The 23,246-nt window shown below is 47.2% G+C and overlaps 1 protein-coding gene across 5 annotated transcripts in view; it reads left to right on the top strand.

Moving 5' to 3' along the window:
• Positions 1 to 23,246, top strand: part of Plec (plectin) — a 60,340-nt gene that overhangs the window by 342 nt on the left and 36,752 nt on the right. For 2 of the 5 annotated variants that reach the window (XM_051189164.1, XM_051189165.1), the window contains exon 2: positions 938 to 1,142. In XM_051189164.1, the coding sequence (XP_051045121.1) occupies positions 944 to 1,142 (199 nt within the window). In that variant the 5' untranslated portion in view covers positions 938 to 943. Of the gene's footprint in view, positions 1 to 937; positions 1,143 to 2,790; positions 2,956 to 21,360; positions 21,515 to 23,246 lie in introns of those variants that run through there. The other 3 variants (XM_051189174.1, XM_051189171.1, XM_051189175.1) reach the window with 2 other exon arrangements.

Genomic DNA, 23,246 nt, shown 5'->3' with positions numbered 1-23,246 from the left:
CGAAGGCAGGCTCGGCTGGGGGCTGGAGCAAAGACCCCCCCCACAGAGGGTCCCCGCGGGGCAGCGGGGTCGGGAGAGGCACCAGCTCAAGGACCGCTGACTCTTTCTCAGCCCTTGGCCTGAGGGCGGAGGCACAGAACCCACATTGTGCCCCCACCCTCCGCCACCCTGCTGAGACAGAGCCCCATTCACCTCTTCGCACGCCAGTGTTCTTGGGGCAAGGAGCTGGGGCGTGTGCACGCGTGGGTATGCGTGCGCTTTGGCTGCTCCTGCAGTAAGCATCCGAGTTCCCGCAACCCACGCCGCCGCTGTGGCTCCAGCTATTTATAGGCTGTTGCTGCAGAGATCACAGAGGTAGAGGTGGGACTTTGCGGACTGGAGGTGGGGTAAAGTGATGGGGATTCCTAAAGACTGAGGTTGGTGGTAGAATGCAGTGACCGTGGCCTGGGGTTGGAGGTCCTTTTCCGAAGAGTGGGACAATAGGGGCACAGGCAGTGTTTGTTGATGGCCTCATTGCCAGCCCATTGGAGGATCAGGGGAGAGGGAATCCAAGATTGAAATGCAAGGGATGGAAGCTCTAGTTGTTCCAGTGACAGAGTCCTATCAATGTGTACTTGAGCAGTACCCTGTTCCCCTCCAGTTTGACAGGTGGAGGGTGGAGTCAGTGTCCTGTGTTGAGAATGGGGTGGGTAGTCAGCGTTTGGGTAACTAAGAGACAGGAATGATGGTTAGTGTGTGTGCTGAAGCAAGTGAGGATAGATGGGAATGGGGGAGAGGTTGTCTAGTCTGGACTGAGCACCAGAGGGTCGGTGTGTGGGCAGGAGGAGGCTAGGAGGAGTTTGGTATCAATTTTAGGTTAAGGAAGTGGTAGGTCTGTGTACGGTATCAACTCCCCCACCCCCCAGGTGAGACTGAATCCCTTGTACTCTCCCTTCAGGAGGCCATGTCAGGGGAGGACTCCGTGGTACGGCCGGTGGCAGTGGCTGAAGGGAGTTCCAATGGCAGCAGTGGCTCGCCCAGCCCCGGGGACACACTGCCTTGGAATCTTGGGAAAACACAGCGAAGCCGGCGAAGTGGAGTTGGTTCTGTAGGCAATGGAAGCGTCTTGGATCCTGCAGAGCGAGCAGTCATCCGCATTGCAGGTAATGGGCCAGGGTCTGATCTGCTAGCCTCATTAGCATAGTTGTTGAACACCTTATATGTACTGTATGCAGATATTGGACTGGATGAGAGGCCAGGGACCAGCAGCTAGCTATGAAGGAAGGCTGGCTCATCCTGTCCTGGTGCGGATAGGCAGCACAGCTCCACCTGCTGGCTCTACAGTGGTAGCTGCAGAAGGATGAAAGTCCTGTTGCAGCTGCTCATCAGTGGTCTCAGAGAAAAGGGTCCAGAGGCCCATCTTCAATGGGAATGATTTCTTGGGATTTTGAGGTCAAACTGCTTCTCCTAGCCTTGGCTACCATCTGAGTGTTGGGGACACATTGCTGCCTAAAAGTAGAGGATGCTTGATCTGTGACAGCCAGGATCCAGCTGTGCCTTTCCAGAGCTGCCAATCTGAGGATAGGAAAGATCAAAGGCACTCTAGGAGGCTGCAGGCAGTTGGAGGGTAGCTAGCTGGAAGTCAGCTTGTTCATTTGGGATATGGGTCACCTAAGGCTGGAGGCCACTGGGTGGGATATCCTGGAAAAGGGAGCCCTGGTCCCATTCCACCAGCAGGGACCTCTAGGGGATGATGAGGCATTTGAAAGATAGGATGGGACCTTGCAGGAGGTGGGAGGGGTGAGAGCAGAGTGGCCAGGTGACCAGCACAGAGGTGGTACAACATCCAGGGACTTTGATGGTGGAAGCAAAGCAGCAGCTTGTGTGGATGGAAAGGAACAGATAATGGACATGTTCCCCACTCTGCATGGAAGACTATTCATGATCTGCACACACACACACACACACACACACACACACACACACACACACTCTCCATGCCATAAAGGTCTTATAAAGGGGTCATTTTCCCACTCGGACTCATGAATATCCTTCATGCCCTTCATACCTCACATATTTAAAGACTAGGATATGGCTGGGGTGTAGGTAGAGATGGAGTACCTCAGTAGCCCCTTTTGCTGGTTGGGTGGTTTCTGTGTTCACTGCCCTTCATATGGTAGCCAGTCCCACCTGGTATCGTCTTTCTGTTCTCTGAGTTCTAAGGACTGATTTCTAGAAGCTCTTTCTGCTCATGGTGCGTGCTGTGTTTAAGCTTTCCAGGAACAGTGCAGTGTCCGTGGGAAAAGGCAGTTGTATTAATGTCAGGAGACAGGTCTGTGTCAGATGGATAGAAGTCCCCCCCCCCAATTGTGTACTCCGTTTCTTTTATGTGAGATATTTTCCCTTGTTCTAAGGGCTTTTTTATATTCCACTGTTACTACAGAGGAGAGTTGTAAATACTAGCGAAAGGAGGGAGGGAGCCAGGCAGGAAGGGCCTTTCACCCAGGTGGCCAGGTAAAGTTGCCAGGGGCTAAGGAAAGTCCTTAGGGAAGTCCTAGGAACTTAGCCACCTAGGGCTGAGTTCTGGGTGAGGAGGACTAGTCTGTTAGTCTGCCGCATCTGGCTCCCGAGTGGGCAGGGAAGTGTTTGAACTGGATCTGTGTGAGATCAAGGCTCGGATTCCGGTGAAGAAGCGCTGGTCAGCGGATACTGCTACCGGGCAGGTCCGGGACTGGCTGTCCCGGCCCCGCCCCGCCCCGCCCGTGGGGCATCCTGGGTGCGGGGCGGGGCGGGGGAGGCCTCTTTAAGCGGCGCGCGCTGAGGCGGCGGGGGCAGAGCGGCTGCCAAGGCTGGCCTTGCGCAGCGGCCCGTTGCGTTCTGCTCCCGCCGGCATGGCCGATCTGCTGACATCTGGCCAGCTACCCGACGAACAGGACTTCATCCAGGCCTATGAGGAGGTGCGGGAGAAGTACAAAGGTACGGAGCCTCTGGCCCCTGTTCCGCCCTCCCAGCGCGCGGGGCCCCTCCAGGTTAGCCAGCCCGACAGCCGGTCGTGTTCCCAGCTGCTGTCCCTGACCGTTGTCCCAATAGAGTCCAGTCAGTCGCCGCAAGTTTCACCAGCCTCGTTCGCCCCCCTGTAGCCTTTGGGGTCCAGGAAAGGGATGGATGCTCTCCACTGAGCCCCCGCGTCTATGACCTTAATAGGACATCTCGAGGCACGGGTGGGTGGGGTGGACCCTGGTGGGGCGGGTGTGTTGTGTGTACGAAGTAGGGCTTGTCAGGGTCCGACGATCTAAACCAGTGTCCGATGTCTTTGTCCAGCAGACACGTGGGTCAAGGCTAAGCCATCCTCTGCCTCAACCCTGAGGCAGCAGCCTATGTGGGGTGGGGGTGGCTACTATTGCCTGGCAGTGAGTGGCATAGCTGTTGCCTCTCCTCACCTCCCCAAACTAGCCAGGACTGGGCCACACCCTCCTTGGCCGGGAACTCCATTGCACCCTGACTTTGTCTTCTGGAAATAGCCCCTTCTTGTCTAGAGGAACCTCACAGTGTCCTACCAGGTCAGTCGGTGGCTTTGGAAATCCTTATCTGTTCCATGCCCTCCTGGAGCCTTGGACCTGCCCTGAGGCTGTCAGCCATTCAAGGCCCAAATGTTGGTTCTAAGTTGGGGGTTTTTCAAAAACTTTGAGGTTTGGGTAGGTTCACACTGGAGGTTCATATGGAGGCCCCAGGCAGAGCCCAGCAAAGCAGATTCCAGCTTCACATGGCTGGTTTTGCTGGCTCTGCCCCCAAGGGCAGCTCAGGGAGAGAAGTCCTGCCACTGCTTTACCTGGAGCCTGTGATGCCACTCACCCAGGCAGGGTAGGTTTCCCAGTGCTTTGGGCACAGTGGGTGTGCTATGTGGGCATCTGCTGGTTCTGTGGCTGGCTAGTTTGCTCATGTGGGTCAGGTGGTGATGCTCCTGGCACAGGAAGCTCTTGGGCCTGACCACTGTGCCTCTAGAGAATCACTGGGAGGGCTGGCCTGATGTTCCGCTCTAGAGGGTCTACCTGGAAAGATGCTGAGCAAGGAAATACCATCTATCCAGGCTGCAGCCCTCCTGGCAACTCCCAGGGCAGTCCTGTGTAAGCTAGTATTGACTCTGTAGAGTGGCATGTTCGTCTGGTTGGGTACTGGGCTATAGGGTCCAGTGCCAGAGCCTTGTATGTGTAAGCTTCATGCTAAATTCATCCAGGCCTCTTCTTCCTGGGGTAGGAGTTTCCTGCTCATCCAGGAGTATACTGAGGGATCCCTGGAGGTTCCTGGGGCCCAGCTCTGTATCCTTCCCTAGCCTAGTTCCACTTGAGACAGAGGTTCATGTTGGGCACACTGGGTAATATCAGCCCTTGTCTGTCCTCTGGTTTGGCACTGGAGACTGTAGAGAGGGCGGTGGGTACAGGAGTCCTGCCTGAAGTGGAAATATCATGTGACAGTGCAGCTGCCCATCTTTCTAAGCAAGATAGCAGGTGCTGGGGGCTCCTGGAGCAGTGATGAAGGATCAAGAATGCTCCTGAGGCATGCCAAGGCACCAGAGTCTCCTTGACTCTGACTCCATACAGGGGCAGTTGAGAGCTGGGGCTATAGGCCAAAGCAAGGAATAGCCTAAACCAATCCAGAGATGCCCCATTTATCCCCCTTTTGAGGTGTGAGCCTAGTGATCTCATTGAGACCTGACCCTGGTAGTCCCATTAGGCTGCTGAGGTTCCTGGATTGTAAGGGTATATCCTCAGCAAGGAAGTCAGAGGATCTGGTGCCTAACATTAACAAGCAAGGGCCTTGAAGGTGATTATGCCTCTCTTCTAGGCCCAACTCATCTTTGGCCTTTTCTATGGAAGGCAATGAAGCTCACCTACATTTGGAAGTTCTACCTCACATGTCTGAACTGATGAAGGGCACTAGCCCGCTCCCCTTTTTCTTTTCTTTCTTTCTTTCTTTCTTTTTTTTTTTTTTTTCTTTTCTTTTTTTTTTTTTTTTTTTTTTTTTTTTGAGACAGGGTTTCTCTGTGGTTTTGGAGCCTGTCCTGGAACTAGCTCTTGTAGACCAGGCTGGCCTTGAACTCATAAAGATTCACCTGTCTTTGCCTCCTGAGTGCTGGGATTAAAGGCGTGTTTAGGCACTGCTAGCCTTTAAAGAGATTCTACCTTCTCCTTTTGGCTCATCACACTGACCTTCATTCCTATTTACAACCTCCCAGGCCTCTTCCCTGGAGTCATTCCTGGCTTCTCTTCATTGGAAATCCCCAGCCTTCCCCACAGGGCAATGCTTTTCCCAAAAACTTTCTATTCTAAACTTCCGGGTCTGTTTGAGCCTCCTCTGTCTTTCTGAGGAGTTGAAAACTGTCGAGGAGGCTTGTAGCTGGAGAGCTCTGAGGGAACCACACTTGCTGTGGTGTTGTGGGCTGATGAATTTATTGCCAACTGGTCCACCTGTGAGAGGTATCCTGAGCCCTGGTTCCCTCATAGAGCTGTGCCACAAGAGTGTGTGGTTATGAGGAGGGCAGGGAAGGTTTTTAAGAGGGATGAGATGATTTAGTTATATGGACATGGGGATGTTTGATAAAGAAGGAAAAGCTCAAGTCCCCCCAATCTTAAGTCAGGGCTCAAGTTTATGGTGCAGGACAAGAGCAGTGCCTTCAAGGCTATCCTGTCAATCATGGAAACCGTATAGCAATAGCATGGTTGGCAGGGTGGAGCTTGGGAATGCTGACCAGACTGGTGTGTCATCTGGACAAAAGGTATAAGCAAGGCTTGAGTGAGTACTGTTGGTGAGTGGGTAAAGACTGGGGGTTGGGGATTTGCAGGAAGCATGTGTCTCTGAGATTCACACTTGGGCTGGAGAAAAGGTGGTTTGGGAAAAGGCTGAGAGCAATGTCTACAGCAGGGCCTGGGGTGGGAGCGCAAACTCCCACCTGGTACTGTTGTGGGTGTGCCCTCACCTGTGTCCCTGTCCTTTTACATATGGACTCTGTGTCCCTGGCACCAGCACACAACCCCCACCCCCGCACCCAAATTTGCAGGGTGTTTCTGTGGATGAACGGTAGAGCTTGGGTGGCAAGGGTGAAGGCTGGCAGTTGTTTGGGGGCTCTTTGGAGACTTCTGGCCTCTTTACTATGGAAAGTAAAAAAGTAAAATATGCTTTAAAAAAATCTAGCACAAAGGAATTACCTTAAAGAACAGTAGTAAGAAGTGGGGTGTGTATGTTGGGGGTGGCAGGGGTGGGGTGGGAGATGGGATGGGGATGGGGGTGTAACACAGAGCTCCCTTGTTCTCACTACCTCTCAGACAGTGGTGACCTCTGGAGGCACTGGCTTTCCTTGTCAGCCCTTATTCTGTTGACATCATACTTATTATTGTTTGGATGTACTTTATATGGCATAATACCTTTCACTTTTTTAAAATATACAATTTGCCAGGAGGTGGTGGCAAATGCCTTTAATCCCAGCACTTGGGAGGCAGAGGCAGGCGGATCTGTGAGTTCGAGGCCAGCCTGGTCTATTGAAAGAGTTCCAGGGCTACATAGAGAAACCTTGTAACAAAAAACCAAAAAAAAAAAAAATGTGTACAATTCAATTTTTTAAGAATATTGATGGAGCTGTACCAGAACATTTTTGTCCCTTAGGTCCTGCTGTCACTTATCTGCTTTCAGCCCTTATGGATTCTGGATTGGATATTTCATCTAAATGGATGCCTACAATTTGAGTCTGCCTTTTTTTACATATACCAGTATTTTTTCCACCATCCCCCTTTATTCCCACCCTGTTTTTCTGTGACAGGATCATACAGTATAGCCCAGACTGGCCTTGCAATACTCTTGCCTTTGACTTCTGAATGTTGAGTTTATAGACATATGCCACCATGGTAGAAAATTTCATTTTATGGATATAGCAACATTTGTTTGTATATTTATTAGTTAATGAATGTTTGAATTATGATGACTAATCCTACTATTAACATTTACATCCATGTTTGTGTATGGACTTAATCTTTCTCTTGGGTAGATGACTAGGAGTGGAATTGCTGGGTCATGTGGCAATTCTATATTTAACCATCTGAGGAAATGCCAGGTGGTACTTTCCCAATATCACTGTGTAAAGTTTCCAATTTCTTTCCTCCCTTTTATCCCCCTTTCTCTCCCTTCTTAATTTCTTCATTTTCTTATTTATTTTCTTATTTATTTATTTATTTATTTATTTATTTATTTAATGTGCAGTGGGATGGACCCCGGGACCTTTGGCATGCTATCTACCTTTCTAATTTCTTGAAGTGTCTTTTGAAATATTTCAGTTTTGAAAAAAATACTTTTAATTAAAGAATTTTACACTAACATATTTATTGGGTGGGGCAAGCATGTTTCATGGTGAGTACCTGGAAGTTAAAGGACAATTTGTGGAATTCACTTCTTCCATCTGGTATCAGGGGTTGAGCTTGTGTCCTCAGCTTGGTGGTAAGTGCCTTTACCTGCTGAACCATCTTCCAAGCTCACATAGTATATTAAATTTTCATTGTTATAGATCTAATTTTTTTGTATACATGTCATATCTAAGAAACCATTGCTTAAACCAAAGCTATGAAGAGTTGTGCTTATGTTTGTTGTTCTTCTCCTTCTTCTTTGGTGCTGGGATTGAACCCAGGGTTCACCACTGAGCTACACTTTTAGTCATATATATTTAGCTCATTAAAAAAAAAATTTACCTTAAAAAATTTACCTTAAATTTCTGGATATAATGGTTGCTTGTATGTACACCATGTGTGTGCAGTGCCTGTAGAGGCCAGAAGAGGGCATCAGAACCCCCAGAACTAGAGCTGCATCATCTGAAAGAGGAGCCAGAGCTCTAAACAGCCTAGCCCCTGTACTTAGACCTTATGTTGCGGTCTTTGGTCTTTTTTGAGTTCATTTTGTGCATGACATGAAGCAGATAATCCACGTTAGCATGTGAATACCCTGTTGACCCAGCATGGTTTATTGCAAAGAGTCTTTCCCCCATTGGATGCTATTAACAGTCTCATGTTTTTAAATGATTACAAAATGCTGGATTACTTGGAAGCATCACTGTTTATGTGATCTTTTCAGATGGACATTGAACTTTTTAAAAAGGTTATTGGGGCTGGAGAGGTAACTTGGCAGTTAAGAACATTTATTCCCACTTACTTGTTAACCTTTCTATATTAAAAGAGCAAAACCCTACTATTTCCCCATTGTCAGATTTCTTTAGAGCTTGACATTTTGAAAATGTAGGCAATATTATATTCTGTAGAATGGCACTGAATTCACAGTCCAAAATAGTGAGGGAAGAATGTTCTAAACAACACATAGGTATAAGAGACTAAATGTCTCAGCTGTATCAAACTATGTAGTTGACAAGGAGGAAAAAGAACACTTATTCCTCTCCCAGAAGATCCAAGTTCTGTTCCTAGAACCCACTCTGGTTGCCTTATTTCTATTATTTGAGCTCCAGGGGCCCAGCATCCTTTTCTGCTTCCACAGGCACCTGAGCTCATGTGGCACACACACACACAGAGACTCTTATCCATACATTTAAATTAAAAAGGAGTAAACCTTTCTTTGTTTTGTTTTTCAATACAGAGCTTCTCTATGTAGCCCTGGCTGTCCTAGAACTTGCTCTGTAGACCAGGTTGGCCTCAAATGCACAAAGATCTGCCTGCCTCTGCCTCCCAGGTGCTGGGATTAAAGGTGTGTGACACCATGCTTAGCTTATAAAAATCATAAAAATAAATAATGTTATGTTTCTAGAGCCAGTGAGCTGGGTTAGTAGGTGAAAAGCACTTGCTGTGTGGGCCTGACAACTGAGTTCCATCCCCAGAGCCCATGGGGGAATATGAGAACAAATTCTGAAAGTTGTTCTCTGACTTCGGCAAACACTCCTGGCAAACATATGCATACTCACTTGTGTAAGCACACACACACACACTCACACACACACACACACACACACACACACACGTTAAAAGTGTTGCATTTCTAGATTGGGATCAGTGTAGATGGATCCTTCAGATGTGACACAGAACTCTACAGTCTTACTGAGAAAATTTTAATTTGAGCTGAGCAGTGGTGGTGCATGCCTTTAAGTGATCAGGAGGCAGAGCCAGGCAGATCTCTTGAGTTTGAGGCCAACCTGGTCTACAGAATGAGTGTCAGGACTGCCAGGGCTACACAGAGAAACCCTGTCATGAAGCAGCACCCCTGCAAAAAGAAAATTCTAATTTGATGTACTCTATATTATTTGATTATTAATGAAGGTCAGCATTGTTTCACAGAATTAGTAACCATTCATATTCCTTTCTGTCTGTCTATCTATCATCTATCTATCTATCTATCTATCTATCTATCTAATCTATGGGTTTTCAAGAGACAGGGTTTCTTTGTATAGCTTTGGAGCCTATCCTGGAACTTGCTCTATAGACCAGGCTGTCCTTGAACTCAGAGATCCACCTGTCTCTGCTTCCCAAGTGCTGGGACTAAAAGTGTGTGCCACCACTGCTCACTAATTATTATTATTATTATTATTATTATTATTATTATTATTACGTATTTTGTGTGTATGTGTTTTGTGACCGGGGAAGGGGAGAGGGAGGGGTGGGGAGAGAGATAGGTATCATACATGTATACAGCATGCATATGGAGGTCAGGGGACAACTTCCAGGTGGTGTATATCTCCTTCCGTCATGTGGGCTCTAGAGATTGTTTTAAGTTGTTAGGCTTGGTGGCAAGTGCCTTTACCTGCCAAACTATCTCACTGTCATTACCTTTTTTCTCTTTGAGTTGCCTGTTTAAAAGTGTTGTTAATATTGACATGAATTTTTCCTTTGTCTTACTTTATGTGTGTGTGTACATATATATGCATGTATGCTGAACAACTTCCTTGTTGTCATTCCTGGTGGCTGTCCTTTATTGTTTGGAGACAGGGTCTCTCACCAGCCTGGAGCAAGTTGGAGAGACTGGCAGACCAGGGAGCCAATGGATCTCTTATCCCTCCCTGCTTCCCCAGCAAATGACTATAGATATTACTTCTACAAATGGCTTTTCTTTTCTTTACATGTATGAGTATTTACCTGCACACATCTTTGTACCACGTGTGTGCCTGCAGAGGCAGAAGAGAGTCAGATCCCCAGCTCCATGTTGTTGTTGGGAATTGAACTCAGGTCCTCTGGAAGAATAGTGTGCTCTTAACAGCTGAGCCATCTCCAGCCCCATGCCTGGCCTTTTAACATGGTTGCTAGGATCCCCCCCCCCAAGACAAGGTTTCTCTGTAATGCTTTGGAGCCTGTCCTGGAACTAGCTCTGTAGACCAGGCTGGCCTCGAATTCACAGAGATCCGCCTGCCTCTGCCTCCTGAGTGCTGGGATTACAGGTGTGTGCCACCAATGCCTGGCTCAGTTGCTAGGATTCTACATCAGGTCTCATGCCTGTGTGGCAACCATTTTACAGACTGAGCTGGCACTCCATTTTTAAAAACTTTTCACTTGTGAGCACACTTTAAACACTTATATCTTTATACATTATGTAAATTTTGTATTTTCTGGTTATCTTGTGAGCAAGTGAAAGTTTTATTGAGGTATAGCCCTTCTGTACAAAAAAAATGTACAAATTCTACACATATAGCCTCAATTTCAGGGTTACCACCCAGATCATGAGACATTTTTGGATCTTTGGATTCCAATTGCTGAGTCTAACATCATCGATCTTTTTTGGTTTTTGGAAGCAGGGTTTCTTTTTTGTGTAACTCTGTCGTGGAACTCACTCTGTAGACCAGACTGGCCTCAAACCAAGAGATCTGCCTGCCTCTGCCTCCCAACTATTAGTCTATCTTTATTTGAGTCTGTTGATAGCAACTTTGGGCAAATTAGTTTTAACTATTTAATTTAATAATAAAAATAATTACTATTGGAACTTGGATTGTGCAAGCCTTTAATTCTAGCATTTGGGAAGCAGAGGCAGGTGGATCACTGAGTTCAAGGTCATCCTGATCTACAGAGCAAGTTCCAGGACAGCCAGGGCTACACAGAGGAACCTGTCTTTGAAAAAATAAATAGTAACAGTAGTAGTAGTTGTTGTTGTTGTTGTTGTTGTTATTATTATTATTATTACTTGAGATGGTGCCTTGCTGTTTGTTTCCCAGGTTGGTCTCAAGCTCTTGTGCTCAGTTGATCTGCCTCAGCTGAAACTGTGTGTCCCACAGTTCCTGCTCAGAACTGTCTTGCAAATTTACCAGTTTTCATTCTATGACCTTTGGATTTTATGCTGTGGTTTGAATGGATTTCTTTTATTAAAAAACAAAACCATGGGCTGGAGACATGGCTCAGTGGTTCAGAGCACTTGCTGCTTTTCTAGAAGAGCCAAGTTTGGTTTGCAGCCCCCAAGTCTAGAGGCTCACAATGATAACCTGTAGCTCCAGCAAAACCCAGTGTCCTCTTCTGGCACCTGCACACATGTCCACACACACAGTGACACCACACACACACACACACACACACACACACACACACACACACACGGAGGAATAAAATAAAAGCAAAAATAAAACCATATACATCTGTTTCTTTTCTAGTCTGTCACCTTAACCACTGGGCCACAACTACAGGTATACATCTGTTTGTTTTCTACCTTTAACTTGTTTGGAATTTTGGGGATGGGGTGCTGAAATATATAAGAGGCTTTAGGGTCTGGAAGTGTGTTCACGGGCAACAAGGAGTATTTTAAATGTCTTTTCTCCCATCAAACTCAACTCCCTGAGAGCAGGGTCTATGGCTTGCTGCATCTCTGCATCTCTGAGCCAAGCTCCTACCCGCTCGCTGGATGGAGTAGGTGTACTCTGAGCTGTACCCCACAGCACTCCAACTTTGGGAATGACTTCTTAGTTCTCCTGAGAGGCTGCTGAGGTGGCAATAGCATGTCCATGTTAGGGAAAGTAGAATGGTAGGTTGGCATTGGATGTATACAACTGACTCTGAGACAGGGATCTGCATAGAGAACCAAGATGCTGAGAAATACTGTCATGGGTTCTACCTGGGACAGACCTGTTCCCTAAGTCTAGGGACTAGGAGTATGCAGAACTAGACTAGGAGGAGAGGGCTACCTGGTGTGTGTGTGTGTGTGTGTGTGTGTGTGTGTGTGTGTGTGTGTGTGTGTGTGTTTGATACAAGATAGCCACTTTGGCTAGCCTGGAATTCTCTTATGTAGACTAGGCTGGCCTGCCTGTCTTTGCCTCCCTAGTGCTTGAATTAAAAGCCTGTGTCATCACATCTAGTTTGAGCACCAAGTCCTGAGAGCAGGCAGAATAGGAAAGAGTGCCTGGGAGCAATAGATGAGGGATTGCAGGGTCCTCTGCCAGCCAGATTCGATAGGATACAGTCACATTCCAAGCATTAAAGGGGTGTGTGGGAGCTGTTGGGGAGTTGAAGATGACAGAGTTCCCAGTGTGGTTGGGATACAGACCTTTAGGTTCTTCATTCCTGACCTCTCTGTGGGGCTCAGGCCCAGGTTTAGCCATGGAATGGTTCTCTGTTATGGGCAGTTGGCCATTGAAGAGACATTTATTGTTTCCCCAAGGCAAAGGAGACTCTGACCCAGGAAGAAAAAGGGGGCCATTTTGCTGCCTGCCTGCCTTTCTTACACCCCTCCCCCCAGACAGGGTTTCTCTGTGTAGTTCTTAGTTCTGGCTGTCCTGGAACTTACTCTGTAGACCAGGCTGCCTCAAACTCAGAGATTTACCTGCCTCTGCCTCCCAATTGCTGGAATTAAAGGTGTGCACACCCAGCTGCTGCCTTTCTCTGAGAGGAGGCATTCTTGCTCTAAGTTTACTATCCTGTTCCTGCTTCTAGCATCTTGGAAATCTACCACTTCTGTTACCTTCTGTCTGTGTCTCTTTAGCTCAGGCTGGCAGGGTTGCTATGGCACAGCATTTTTATAAATCTGTGTTTTCCTGTGTCACAGAGAGCCAGGCCACTAGCCATGAATGCCTGCCACAGGGCTTTTCTGGATAATCTCTCTCCTCCCCACTCTGCAGAGGTAGCTGAATGGACTCATGAGTCACACATAGGCCAAAGGCTATCTAGTCACACAAATGGCTTTTTTCCAGAGCACCCTGTCCAGACAGTGATGATCCCAGTGTCAGCATCTTTTTGCAAGCTCAGTAGCCTGTGAGTTTCCTGAAACACCAATGCTGGTTCCTTTTTGCTTAACAGTTCCTTCCTCAATTTCTTTTTCTTCCTGACTTTTAAGATGTGTCACAAGAAGAAGCTGGTCTCTGTAGCTGCTTGGGAATTGTTTCAGCTAAAAAAATTTATGTTTGTTATGTATAACTTCTGCACAACCTGATCAACATTAGCTGACAAGGATAACCTCACTTCTGTATCTGAGAATATGTTTTTCTCATTTATTTCTCCCCCACCACCACCGCTTTCTTTCCAGACAGATTTTCTCTGTGTAGCCCTGGCTGACCTGAAACTAGCTCTATACAGGCTAGCCTCAAAGTCAAAGATCTACCTGCCACTTTCTCCTTGTTCTTGACAGGATCTTACTATGTACCCCGGGCAGGCCTGGAACTCACTATATGCTTATTTAAGCATGGCCTTGAACTCACGATATATCTTCCTCTGCCTTTAGAGTGCTGGGATTAAAGGTCCCTCCCTCCCTCCCTCCTTCCCTCCCTTCCTTTTCTGTCTTAGTTACTGTTCTATTGCTGTGAACAGACACCACAACCAAGGAACTTAGGGCTTGCTTACAGTTTCAGAGGGTTAGAGTCCATAAGCATCATGACAGGGAGCATGGCAGCAGACAGTCATGCCAGAAAAAGAGATTGGGTCTGCTGTGGCCTTCAGAAATCTCAAAGCCATACCTCCTTCAATAAGGCCACACCCCTAATCCTTCCCAAACAGTTCCACTAACTGGGGACCAAGAATTGAATTATGTGAGCCTATAAGGGCTATTCTCATTCAAACATCTACACTTTACCTTTCTTTCTTTCTTTCTTTTCTTTCTTTCTTTTACTTTCTTCCTTTTTTTTTTTTTTGAGGAGGAGTCTGCTGTATCCAAGACTTAATTTCATCTCACCATGTAGCCAGAGATGACTTTGTAGTTTTGATCCTCCTGCCTCCAATTCCCCAGTGCTGGACTGCAGTCATATGTCACCACTGTCGCTGTGCCTAGTTCATGGGTTTTGTGCATGCTGGCAAGCACTCTTCCAACTCACATGATTTTACCAGCAAAATCTTTAAGCTTCTTATTATCTCTCCTTCTCCTCTTTCTCTTAAATGTTGGTCTCACTATAATGCCCAGGATAGCTTGAATCTCCTTGACTCAAGCAATCGTCCTGTCTTGGCCTTCAGAGTAGCTGGGATGGGGCCATACTATGTGACACTATGCCCTTTTCTTATCTTCCACATTTCTAACAGCAGCAGGTAAGGCAGTCCTAGGTTTTTTTCTCTCATATGCCTCAAAATTCTCCAATTTCTGCCTGTTGACTAATTTTAAAACTATTTCCACATTTTTGTTGGTGTTTTGTTAAGACAGTGTTTCATTATGTAGTTCTTGGATCTAGCTATGTACACCAGGCTGGCCTCAAATTCAGAGATCTGCCTACCTCTGCTTCCTAAGTGTTGGGATTAAAGATGTGCACCACACTGGGCCTTCATTTCCACATTGTCACATATTTGTGACACAGCACCCCTTACCTTGTAATAATATCTGCATTAATTTCTTTGATCACTTTAGATCACAGTAGGCCAGCAGCCCAGCATCCAAACGTTGGTGGGTAATTCCTGTGGAGGCACTTGGAAGTCCTGCCCTCCCTCCAGCTGTCCTGTTCTGCATCCCCGTACTATACCCTTCCATTTTCTGCCTCTGTGTTTTACCTCTTCTATGTCTCCTGAGAACACTAAATAATCCCGGATGATCTCAGTGTGGGGTTTTAATTAGATCTGTCTCTAAGTAAGTTCACATTTATAAATTTCAGAGACATAAACATATGTGTTGGGGATCTGCCATTTTATTGCTGCTTCAAATTGTGTCCTTTAGTGTTTGATTGATGTAAAACTTTGGCATGTTTTCTTTGTGTGTGTGTTTTTGTTTTGTTTTGTTTTGTTTTTTAACACACTTGCTCCATGTTTATTACAGTGCTTCACTGGTGGCTTTATGATATGGTGTTTTGAACTATTTTAGACCTTTGTAACAATTTTTTAGCAACTAGGTTTTTTGCTTGTTTGGGTTTTTTTCTTTTTTCACTTTTTGTTTTATGTGTATAAGTTTCTTGCCCAAATGTATGTATGTCTGTGCATTGCTTGCATGCCTGGTGCTCTTGGAGGCCAGAAAAAAGGGGGATCTCTTCTTGCACTGGGGTTACAGATGGTTGGGAGCTACCATGTGAGTTCTGGGAAAAGAACATGTGTTCTCTGGAAGATCAGTGAATGTGTTTAATCACTGAGCCATCTCTGCAACCAGCCAACTAGGGCTTTACCTAAAGAAGGTACCTGGTGAACCTTAGCAGCTGTTCTATCTATATCTACCTACCTACCTACCTACCTACCTATTGATTGTGCTTTGAGACAGGGTTTCTCTGTAAAGCCTCGGATGTCCTGGAACTCTGTAGACCAAGATAGCCTCAAACTCAGAGATCTGCCTACTACCTCTGACTCCTGGCTTTTCTTTTTTAAAGCCCCCAGATTATTTTATGTGTATAATTATTTTGCTTGCATATGTGTATGTGTACCCCATGGAATTGAAGTTACAGGTGGTTGTGAGCAACCATGAGGGTTCTGGGAACTGAACTTGGGTCCTATGCAGGAGCAACAAGTGCTCTTAACTTCAGAGCCATCTCACAGGAACTTATTTGTCTGCTTTTTAGGACAAGGTCTCTGGCTGTCCTAGAACTCTCTGTGTAGACCAGTCTGGCCTTGAACTCCACAGGGATCCACCTGCCTCTGCCTCCCGGAGTGCTGAAGTTAAAGACATGGACTACTCCTCGTAGCTAGTGTACACCTGGCTGACCTTTGTAACTTTTTAATTATAGACTATGAACAACTTTCTGTGACATTAATTACATTGTCATATTTCTTTCTATGGTAACATCCTGGATTCACTCTACATGTATTTTACACAAGATCTTAGTCGATAGGCTTAGAAGTAATTGAGAGTGAATTATTTATTTATTTTTTGTCTTTTCAAGACAGGGTTTCTCTGTGTAGCCTTGACTATTCTGGAACTCGCTCTGTAGACCAGGCTGGCCTCAAACTCAGAGATCTGCCTGACTGTGCCTCCAAAGGCCTGGTGAGACTGGATGTTTTAATAAGGAAAAGAGGATATTTAGCTGGAGGTGTTAGAGATTGAAAGTCTGCAGTCTGCTCCATTTGGTTGGCCTCTTTCAAGGAGTGAGAGCCTTTGGGCAGTATCGTAAATGGCAGCATGATGGAAGAGAGATCCTGGGAAGGGCCAGGCTCTTTGAGAACAGTCTTCTCTGGCAAGTGATGATATTGTCCCTTGAGAGACAGCACCCCTGTGAGACAACATTAATCCTTCTTAAACAGCTAATTATTTCTCTTAAGGTTTGCCGCTTCAGTCCCTTCACCTTGAGGAATTCAGCCTCAGCATGAGTTTTGGTGGGGACAAACCACATTCAAACCACAGCAGTGAACACATTGGATTAGACCATTTCCTTCTCCTAGGACATTGAGGCTATTATTAGTTTTTAAGTTCTAAACTGCCAGAGGTATGATGGTTCAGATGGTGAAGGCACTTATTCCCAACCCTGATGACCTGAATTTGTTCCCAGGACCCACATGGTGAGAGAGAACTGACTTCTACCTCCATTATGCTCCTACATGCATACAATAAATAGATGAATACATGAGTAGTTTGAATTTCTTTGTTTTTTCTTTTTTCTTTTTTTCTTGTTTTTTGAGACTGAGTTTCTCTGTATTGCTTTGGAGACTGTCCTGGAACTTGCTCTGTAGACCAGGCTGGCCTCGAACTTACAGAGATCCGCCTGCCTCTGCCTCCCGAGTGCTGGGATCAAAGGCATGCACCACCAACACTATGAATAGTTTGAATTTCTGACTTTCAAAATTTAGGCTTGCCAAACTGCAATTATCAGATTGGTTAAAAAAATTCCCAAAGTCTGGACTTCTGAGACTTGTTGATGAGGAGACAGCAAATGGATGAGCGGTCAGAAATAATATGTTTGCAAGTGGGAAAGAAGAGCCTGCTTAGGGAGCAAGGTGGTGTGTTTTACCTATGGATTCGAGACCACCATGCTTTGGGGTTGATGGAAGAGCTGTGGGTGAAGCATGTACATCAGATGTCAGCCTTTTACATTCGAAGGCAGAAAAATCAAGATCATATTAGGATTTGCTTGATTCTTTTCCATAAAGAAATTGGAGCAATGAGCAGAAAGCGATTGTATTTGCACTGTTTGGGATTACGAAGGGGCCGGATTGGAGAAAGACTGTTAATTCTCTACTTTTAATACTTTATAGATGGGTTATAGTGTCTGGCTTGCCCTGGAGCTAGGAATCTAAACTGAGGTCCTCATTCTTGCATAGCAGGCAGTTTTCTCACTAACCATGCCTCTGGCCCTTTAAAAATTGATATTATTTTTATTGTTGTTTGTTTGTTTTACCAAGACAGCATTTCCCTGTGTATCCCTGGTGTTTGAACCCAGAGATTCTCCTGCCTCTACCTCCTGAATGCTGGGATTAAAGGTGTGTGCCACTGCTGCCTTGTAAAATAAAATAATTTTTAAAATTTTAATTAATTAATTAATTACTTAATTAATTTTGTGGTTCTTGGAGACAGGATTTCTCTGTCGCTTTGGAGGCTGTCCTGGAACTAACTCTTGTAGACCAGGCTGGTCTCGAACTCATAGAGAGATCTGCCTGCCTCTGCCTCCCAAGTCCTGGGACTAAAGGTGTGCACCACCAACATCTAGCCAAAATACATTTTTTTAAAAAAAATTGAAAAAAACCACAGATGATCTCTAAAGCACAGTTAGCTCATTTGTTTCTTGGCTTGCTTTTGTTGTAAGTTTAATGTGCTGGAGACAGAAGGCTTCATATATGCTGGCTAAGAGCTCTAATAACACATTTGGTTAAAAAATTATCACTTTTTTTAAGGCCAAGCAGTGGTGGTACAAGCCTTTAATCCAAGCACTAGAGAGGGGCAGAGGCAGGCAGATCTCTGAGTTCAAGGACAGCTTGGTCTACAGAGCAAGTTCACTTTCTCGAAAAACCAAACCAAAATTGTTTTGTTTTGTATATATGGTGTTTTGCCTATATGTATGTCTGTGTACCACTTGTGTGCCTGATGCCTGAAAAGGCCAGAAAAGTGTGCCAGGTTTTCTGGAAATGGGGTTTACAGATCATTAGGAGCAGCTACATGGTACTGGGAATTGAACTTGGGTCCTCTGGAAAAACAACCAATGCTCTTAATTAATGAACTATCTTTCTGGCTCCATTCTTTTATTTTTAAAAATTATTTTATTTTATGAGTATGTATGTACATAATGTACATATAGTGCCTGTGGAAGCCAGAAAGGCAGAAGGCAATGGATCTCTTAGAACTGGAGTTACAGATGGCTGCTAGCTGCCCTGTGGGTGCTGGGAACAAAATCCAGGTTCCTCTGTAAGAACAGTCAGTGCTCTTAACTACTGAGCCAAGCCTTCACCCTTCCTCAGTTCAGTAGTTAAGTAAGCAGCAGTGGTGGAGTTCTTCAGAAATATATCTTTCTTGGACTCTAAAATTTCACATCTTCATTAGGTCCATATTTGCTGTGATGACAGCTTAAGGTGGTAAACAAGGGAGGTCAGGTGCCAAGAGACAGATGGAGAGGCCTTTCTGCAGAGGCCTGGAGAAGAGATTTTACTGAGTCTGGTCTCCTGGGGTGAAAGCTATCTACTGACATGATCTATAGCTATCCTAGGTTATCCTGCACAGCACTGACTGGGCCTCTCCCCACTAACATAATCCATAATCGGTGAGTCCCAACAGGAAGGCTGTCATTGAGGATACACAGATTTGAAGGTGGGTGCCTTCAGGGGGGCACCAGCCCGAGGTTGAAACTAGCTTGTTTCAGGAACAAAGAGGAGGTCCAGGGCCAAGGAGTGAAGCATCTGATGTGTAGGATGGGTGGAGGCAGGGCTTCCCCCTTGGTTTTGGCCAGTGGCAAATCTTGCCAGGGTTACAGGGCACCTGTGAGGAAGGGTTGTTCTATGTGCACCTGTGAGAAAGGGTTGTTCTATGTGCAGAGGGGAGAATCTGTCTTGATCTGTCTCTTGGAGTCCTCAGGGTCTTCATTCCTTTCTTGGTATTGTCAGAAAGCTTCAAGAGGACTTGGCTTTGTCTGGGATGTGTGTCCCTAAGCCAGATGACATGATGGGACCCTTAGTCACCATGGGAGCAGTGTATGGTCAGACTGCCTGTCCTTTGAAGATAACCAGAACAGGCTGGAGGTTGTGGATTTCTGTGGATTTCCTGCCGTGCCCTGTGTTGGTGAGCACAGCTCCTGTGAATGTCCTGTTGCTTTACAGACCCTATTGCTTTGTCAGTAAAACATGTCTGTACTTCACAGTAGATTGCTAGGAAACTAGAACCACAAAATCTGGGCAGTGGGGGTGGGGTGGGGTGGGGAAGCAGAGCACTGTGGTGAGGGACCAGACTTTGCTTCAAACAAAGGTGGAGAAGCAGGGCATCCTGCTTTTGTGCTACCACCCTGCTTCCTCTCCAAGGATACCTCTCTCGCCCCCAGGCCCTTCTCTATTTAGGACTGTGAGGTCTGCCTATTCTTGGGGCTGGAGGGAAGATCCGGGTTCAAAACAAGGTGGACAGCTTCTGAAGAATAACAACCTTATTTGCCTCTAGTCTGCATACACTCCACATAGGGACATCCACAGACACAGACACACATAAGACTTGTTTACTTGTAGGCTGAATCTCAGCTTGTCCAGGTATAACTTAGTAAAAAGTAAAAATGTAATCTGGAGTATTTAGAAAATTGTGTGTGTGTGTGTGTGTGTGTGTGTGTGTGTGTGTGTGTGTGTGTGTTTAAGACAGGGGTTCTCTATGTAATCTGACTGTCCTGGAACTCCCATTGTAGATCAGGGTGGCCTCAAAGTCACAGAGATCTGCCCAAGTGCTTGGATTAAAGGCATGCACCACCATGCATATTGAAAATCATGTTTTAATTCTTTACTATTTTCCCAAAGTTTGGGAACTAGTAGACTGGCTGAATCCCAAAGATTGCAGGAATGGGGGCAGAGGGGGTCTAAGAGCTCAATGGGACTGATACCTGGATTCTCAGTCTAGGTCTGTGGGTGTTACCGACATTGCTCCTGTGCCATTTTCATGGCCTCCTTGCTCTGACTTGACCCATAATGATAGGTCTGTCTGCAGGAAAATGGGGACTCTGAACCTGAGAAGGTAGCAGAGGGTCTTGGGAGAGGACCATGGAAGAGTATAGACTTGAGTCTGACAGGAGACTGAGGGAGGCTGAAAACATCCTGTGGCAGTCACCTCTGTCCCTCACTGTTTACCCAGAACAGAGAACTTAGGGTCCACTCTTGTGACTTCCTCTGGGACACAGAAGGAGGTAACCGATGGTCTGCAGGCATGGACACCCTGTCTAGGATGCAGGCAGTTACCAACAGTGAGCCGCTGACCTCTGTGCTGGTTGGTCCAGAGTAGCGGTTGACTGCTTCTTGGTGATGGTAGTGATGCAGGAGCAGAGGACTGGACCCTGCTGGGAATTGCATGTCACGCTGGGTGGCAGTGGAAGTGGTGACAAGTGGATATATTGAAGAGCAGATAGTGACCCCAAAGGTGTGTCCTGAGCCACAGGGTTAATGGGAGGTGGGATACCTTAGAACAGACCGGGCATGACAAAAACAGTCTGGCTGGAGAGGCAAAGGCTAGGTAGGGCATCTTGAGCCTAGGATGGTGGAGTGATGGAGTATCACACTTGAAGAAATTGGATGGGACAGGACCTGGGGAAGGGCACACTGCTGGTTGTCTTCCAGTCCCATCTATGGGGCAAAGCTGGAGGTCTAGAAAGCAGATAGGCTGCTGAGGCTTCAAGGTAGATGCAACCTGTAGGTCATTCATAGGACTCTTGGTAACAGAGGCCCTGGCCAGTGGAGCTGGCTGTGCATACATACTTGACTATTGTCTGTTGTTGTCTGGGTAGTCAGGCTGGATTTTATTGGTTAGGAAGCTCATGCTGGCCCTGTAGAAGGGGAGGGGCAGTGTGGTGCATGGCCTGGAGCATGCGCTTTGGGGCAGTAGTGTCCTGAACATTGATCAGCAGAAGCCCCGCCTCTTGCTAGCAAGCCCTGCCCCACACCTCCCAGCTCCTCCTTCAGGCTGCAGTGCTGGCCCTGGGCAGTGCGGTGTGGTGCAGTCCTGGACCCAGTGGCTGCAACACACTGTTCTCAGCCCCTAAGTGAAGACATGGACCCCTCGAGAGCTATCCAGCATGAGATCAGCTCCCTCAAAGGTACAGTCAGACACTCAGTGACCTCTGTCTGGGTGCAGCATCCCACCAGACTGTCAGGGTCAGCTGTCTCCCTGACAACATTGGAAGGTGCTGAGCTGGAGATGAGGTTCATACCCTTCCAGGTTTCCTCCTAGGGCTGGGTGAGAGGAGCTCCGCAGAAGCCCTGTAATGAGTGCTGCCTGGGGTAGTGCAGGCTGCAGCGGCAGCATCAGTGGGAGGGTGCAAACTTGGCCCTTGAGCAGTCAGCCTGCACTCCTGGCTTTGGCCAGATGCCCCACAGATTGGGGTTTGGGTTGGCAGTGTAGGCCTGTGGAGACCTTCATGCCCAAGGCGCTAGGCGCCAGACAGACTAGCTCTGGGAAAGGCCACACTGTGGCTCTTTGTCCAGGGCTGGGGGGGCTAGGGACTACTCAAGGGTGCTGTCTGGTTGCTCTGGAAACCTAAAGGGGCTGGCCAGGGAGTGCGGCTGGTCTCTTTCAGTGCTGAATCAGCAACTTCTCAGTGCTCCTACAAGATAGGGTAGGGTACAGGGAGTCCTCCTAAGTCCAGGGACCCTGAAGACAAACAGACCCAGACCAGGGCTGTGTGTATGCCTGTGCACATGGGAGCAGATGTAGGAGGACATGTTGTTCTAGGCTCCTCCCTTCTGTCTCAAGCCTGCAGGTGCTCTGGCTGGCGCTGGGAGGAGAGACTCCCTAGCCCCTTGCTCTGGAGCTGGGAACTACTGCCCTCTCCTGCCTAGGGGTGGGATGGGGATGGTGGCTGGATTGAATTAGTGAATATAAGGGCACACATGTGGGTCTGGACAGAAGATACTTCAGGTCCAAGGGCTCAGAGGACTTTAGATGTTGCTGGAAATCATTTGGGGACAGTGGTGAGCTATGTATTGGCTTGGTGGGTGTGGGATTGGAGATTTGGTGGAATTAAGTTAGGAAACCATGTCAGGAAGATGGAGGGGGTTGCAGATGTTGAGTGGGTAAGTATAGAGTAGTGAGGAGAGATATCTGAGGGACAGGTCAAGTGAGTAGGAACTTATTTGGATGTAGGGCTGGGTTGGCACTGGTCCCAAAACTAAAACACTGGTGTGGAGAGTCTTTAGGTGCTATAGGGATGGCAGTGTGTGGCAGCTGTATTCTCTTGGTCTCGAAGACCTGCTTTAGTGCTGCCCGGCCTCCCAGGGCTGGGCTCCGAGGGCGTGGCACAGGGAGAGCCCTGCGGCAGTGAGCTGGCTGAGTTGCCTCTGGGAGGGCTTTGGGAGCTGTTTGTTGGCTGAGCCTTCAGAGTTTCCACCCGCCACCGGCTAGTGTCTGTATGTTTGGAGTCTGCTGGGGTGCCATGGTGACAGCCCATAAACCCGCCCCATGCATTGCTTTGTTGGCTGCCTGCCAGCCGCTGGCCAGCACCTCCCACCGCAGGATCCCCCACCTACGCCTTATTTATAATCAGTTCCTGGGTTTGCTGTGCTTGGTGGGAATGGGTGTGTCCACTTAGGGAGAACATTAATGGCTTGGGGGCTTGGTGGGGTACAACATGGAGAGTTGGGGTATTGGGTGGCACCCCACACAGACCATATCCATGCTGGACCCTCAGTTGTGAGGACCTGGCAGTTTTGACAGCTGTGCTAGGCAGTCCTTAGGGCATATTGAGAGTTCCTCTTCCTTTCACTTTGGTCCCTGATGGTGCCCTTGTGTTCTCTTCCCAGCACCTGCCCCTCAGGCCACAAATGGACACT

This window comes from Phodopus roborovskii, unplaced genomic scaffold (genome assembly GCF_943737965.1).
Source record: "Phodopus roborovskii unplaced genomic scaffold, PHOROB, whole genome shotgun sequence".
Taxonomy (NCBI): domain Eukaryota; kingdom Metazoa; phylum Chordata; class Mammalia; order Rodentia; family Cricetidae; genus Phodopus; species Phodopus roborovskii.
The sequence above is the reverse complement of the archived record's forward strand: the minus strand, read 5'-3'. Positions and strand labels throughout refer to the sequence as shown.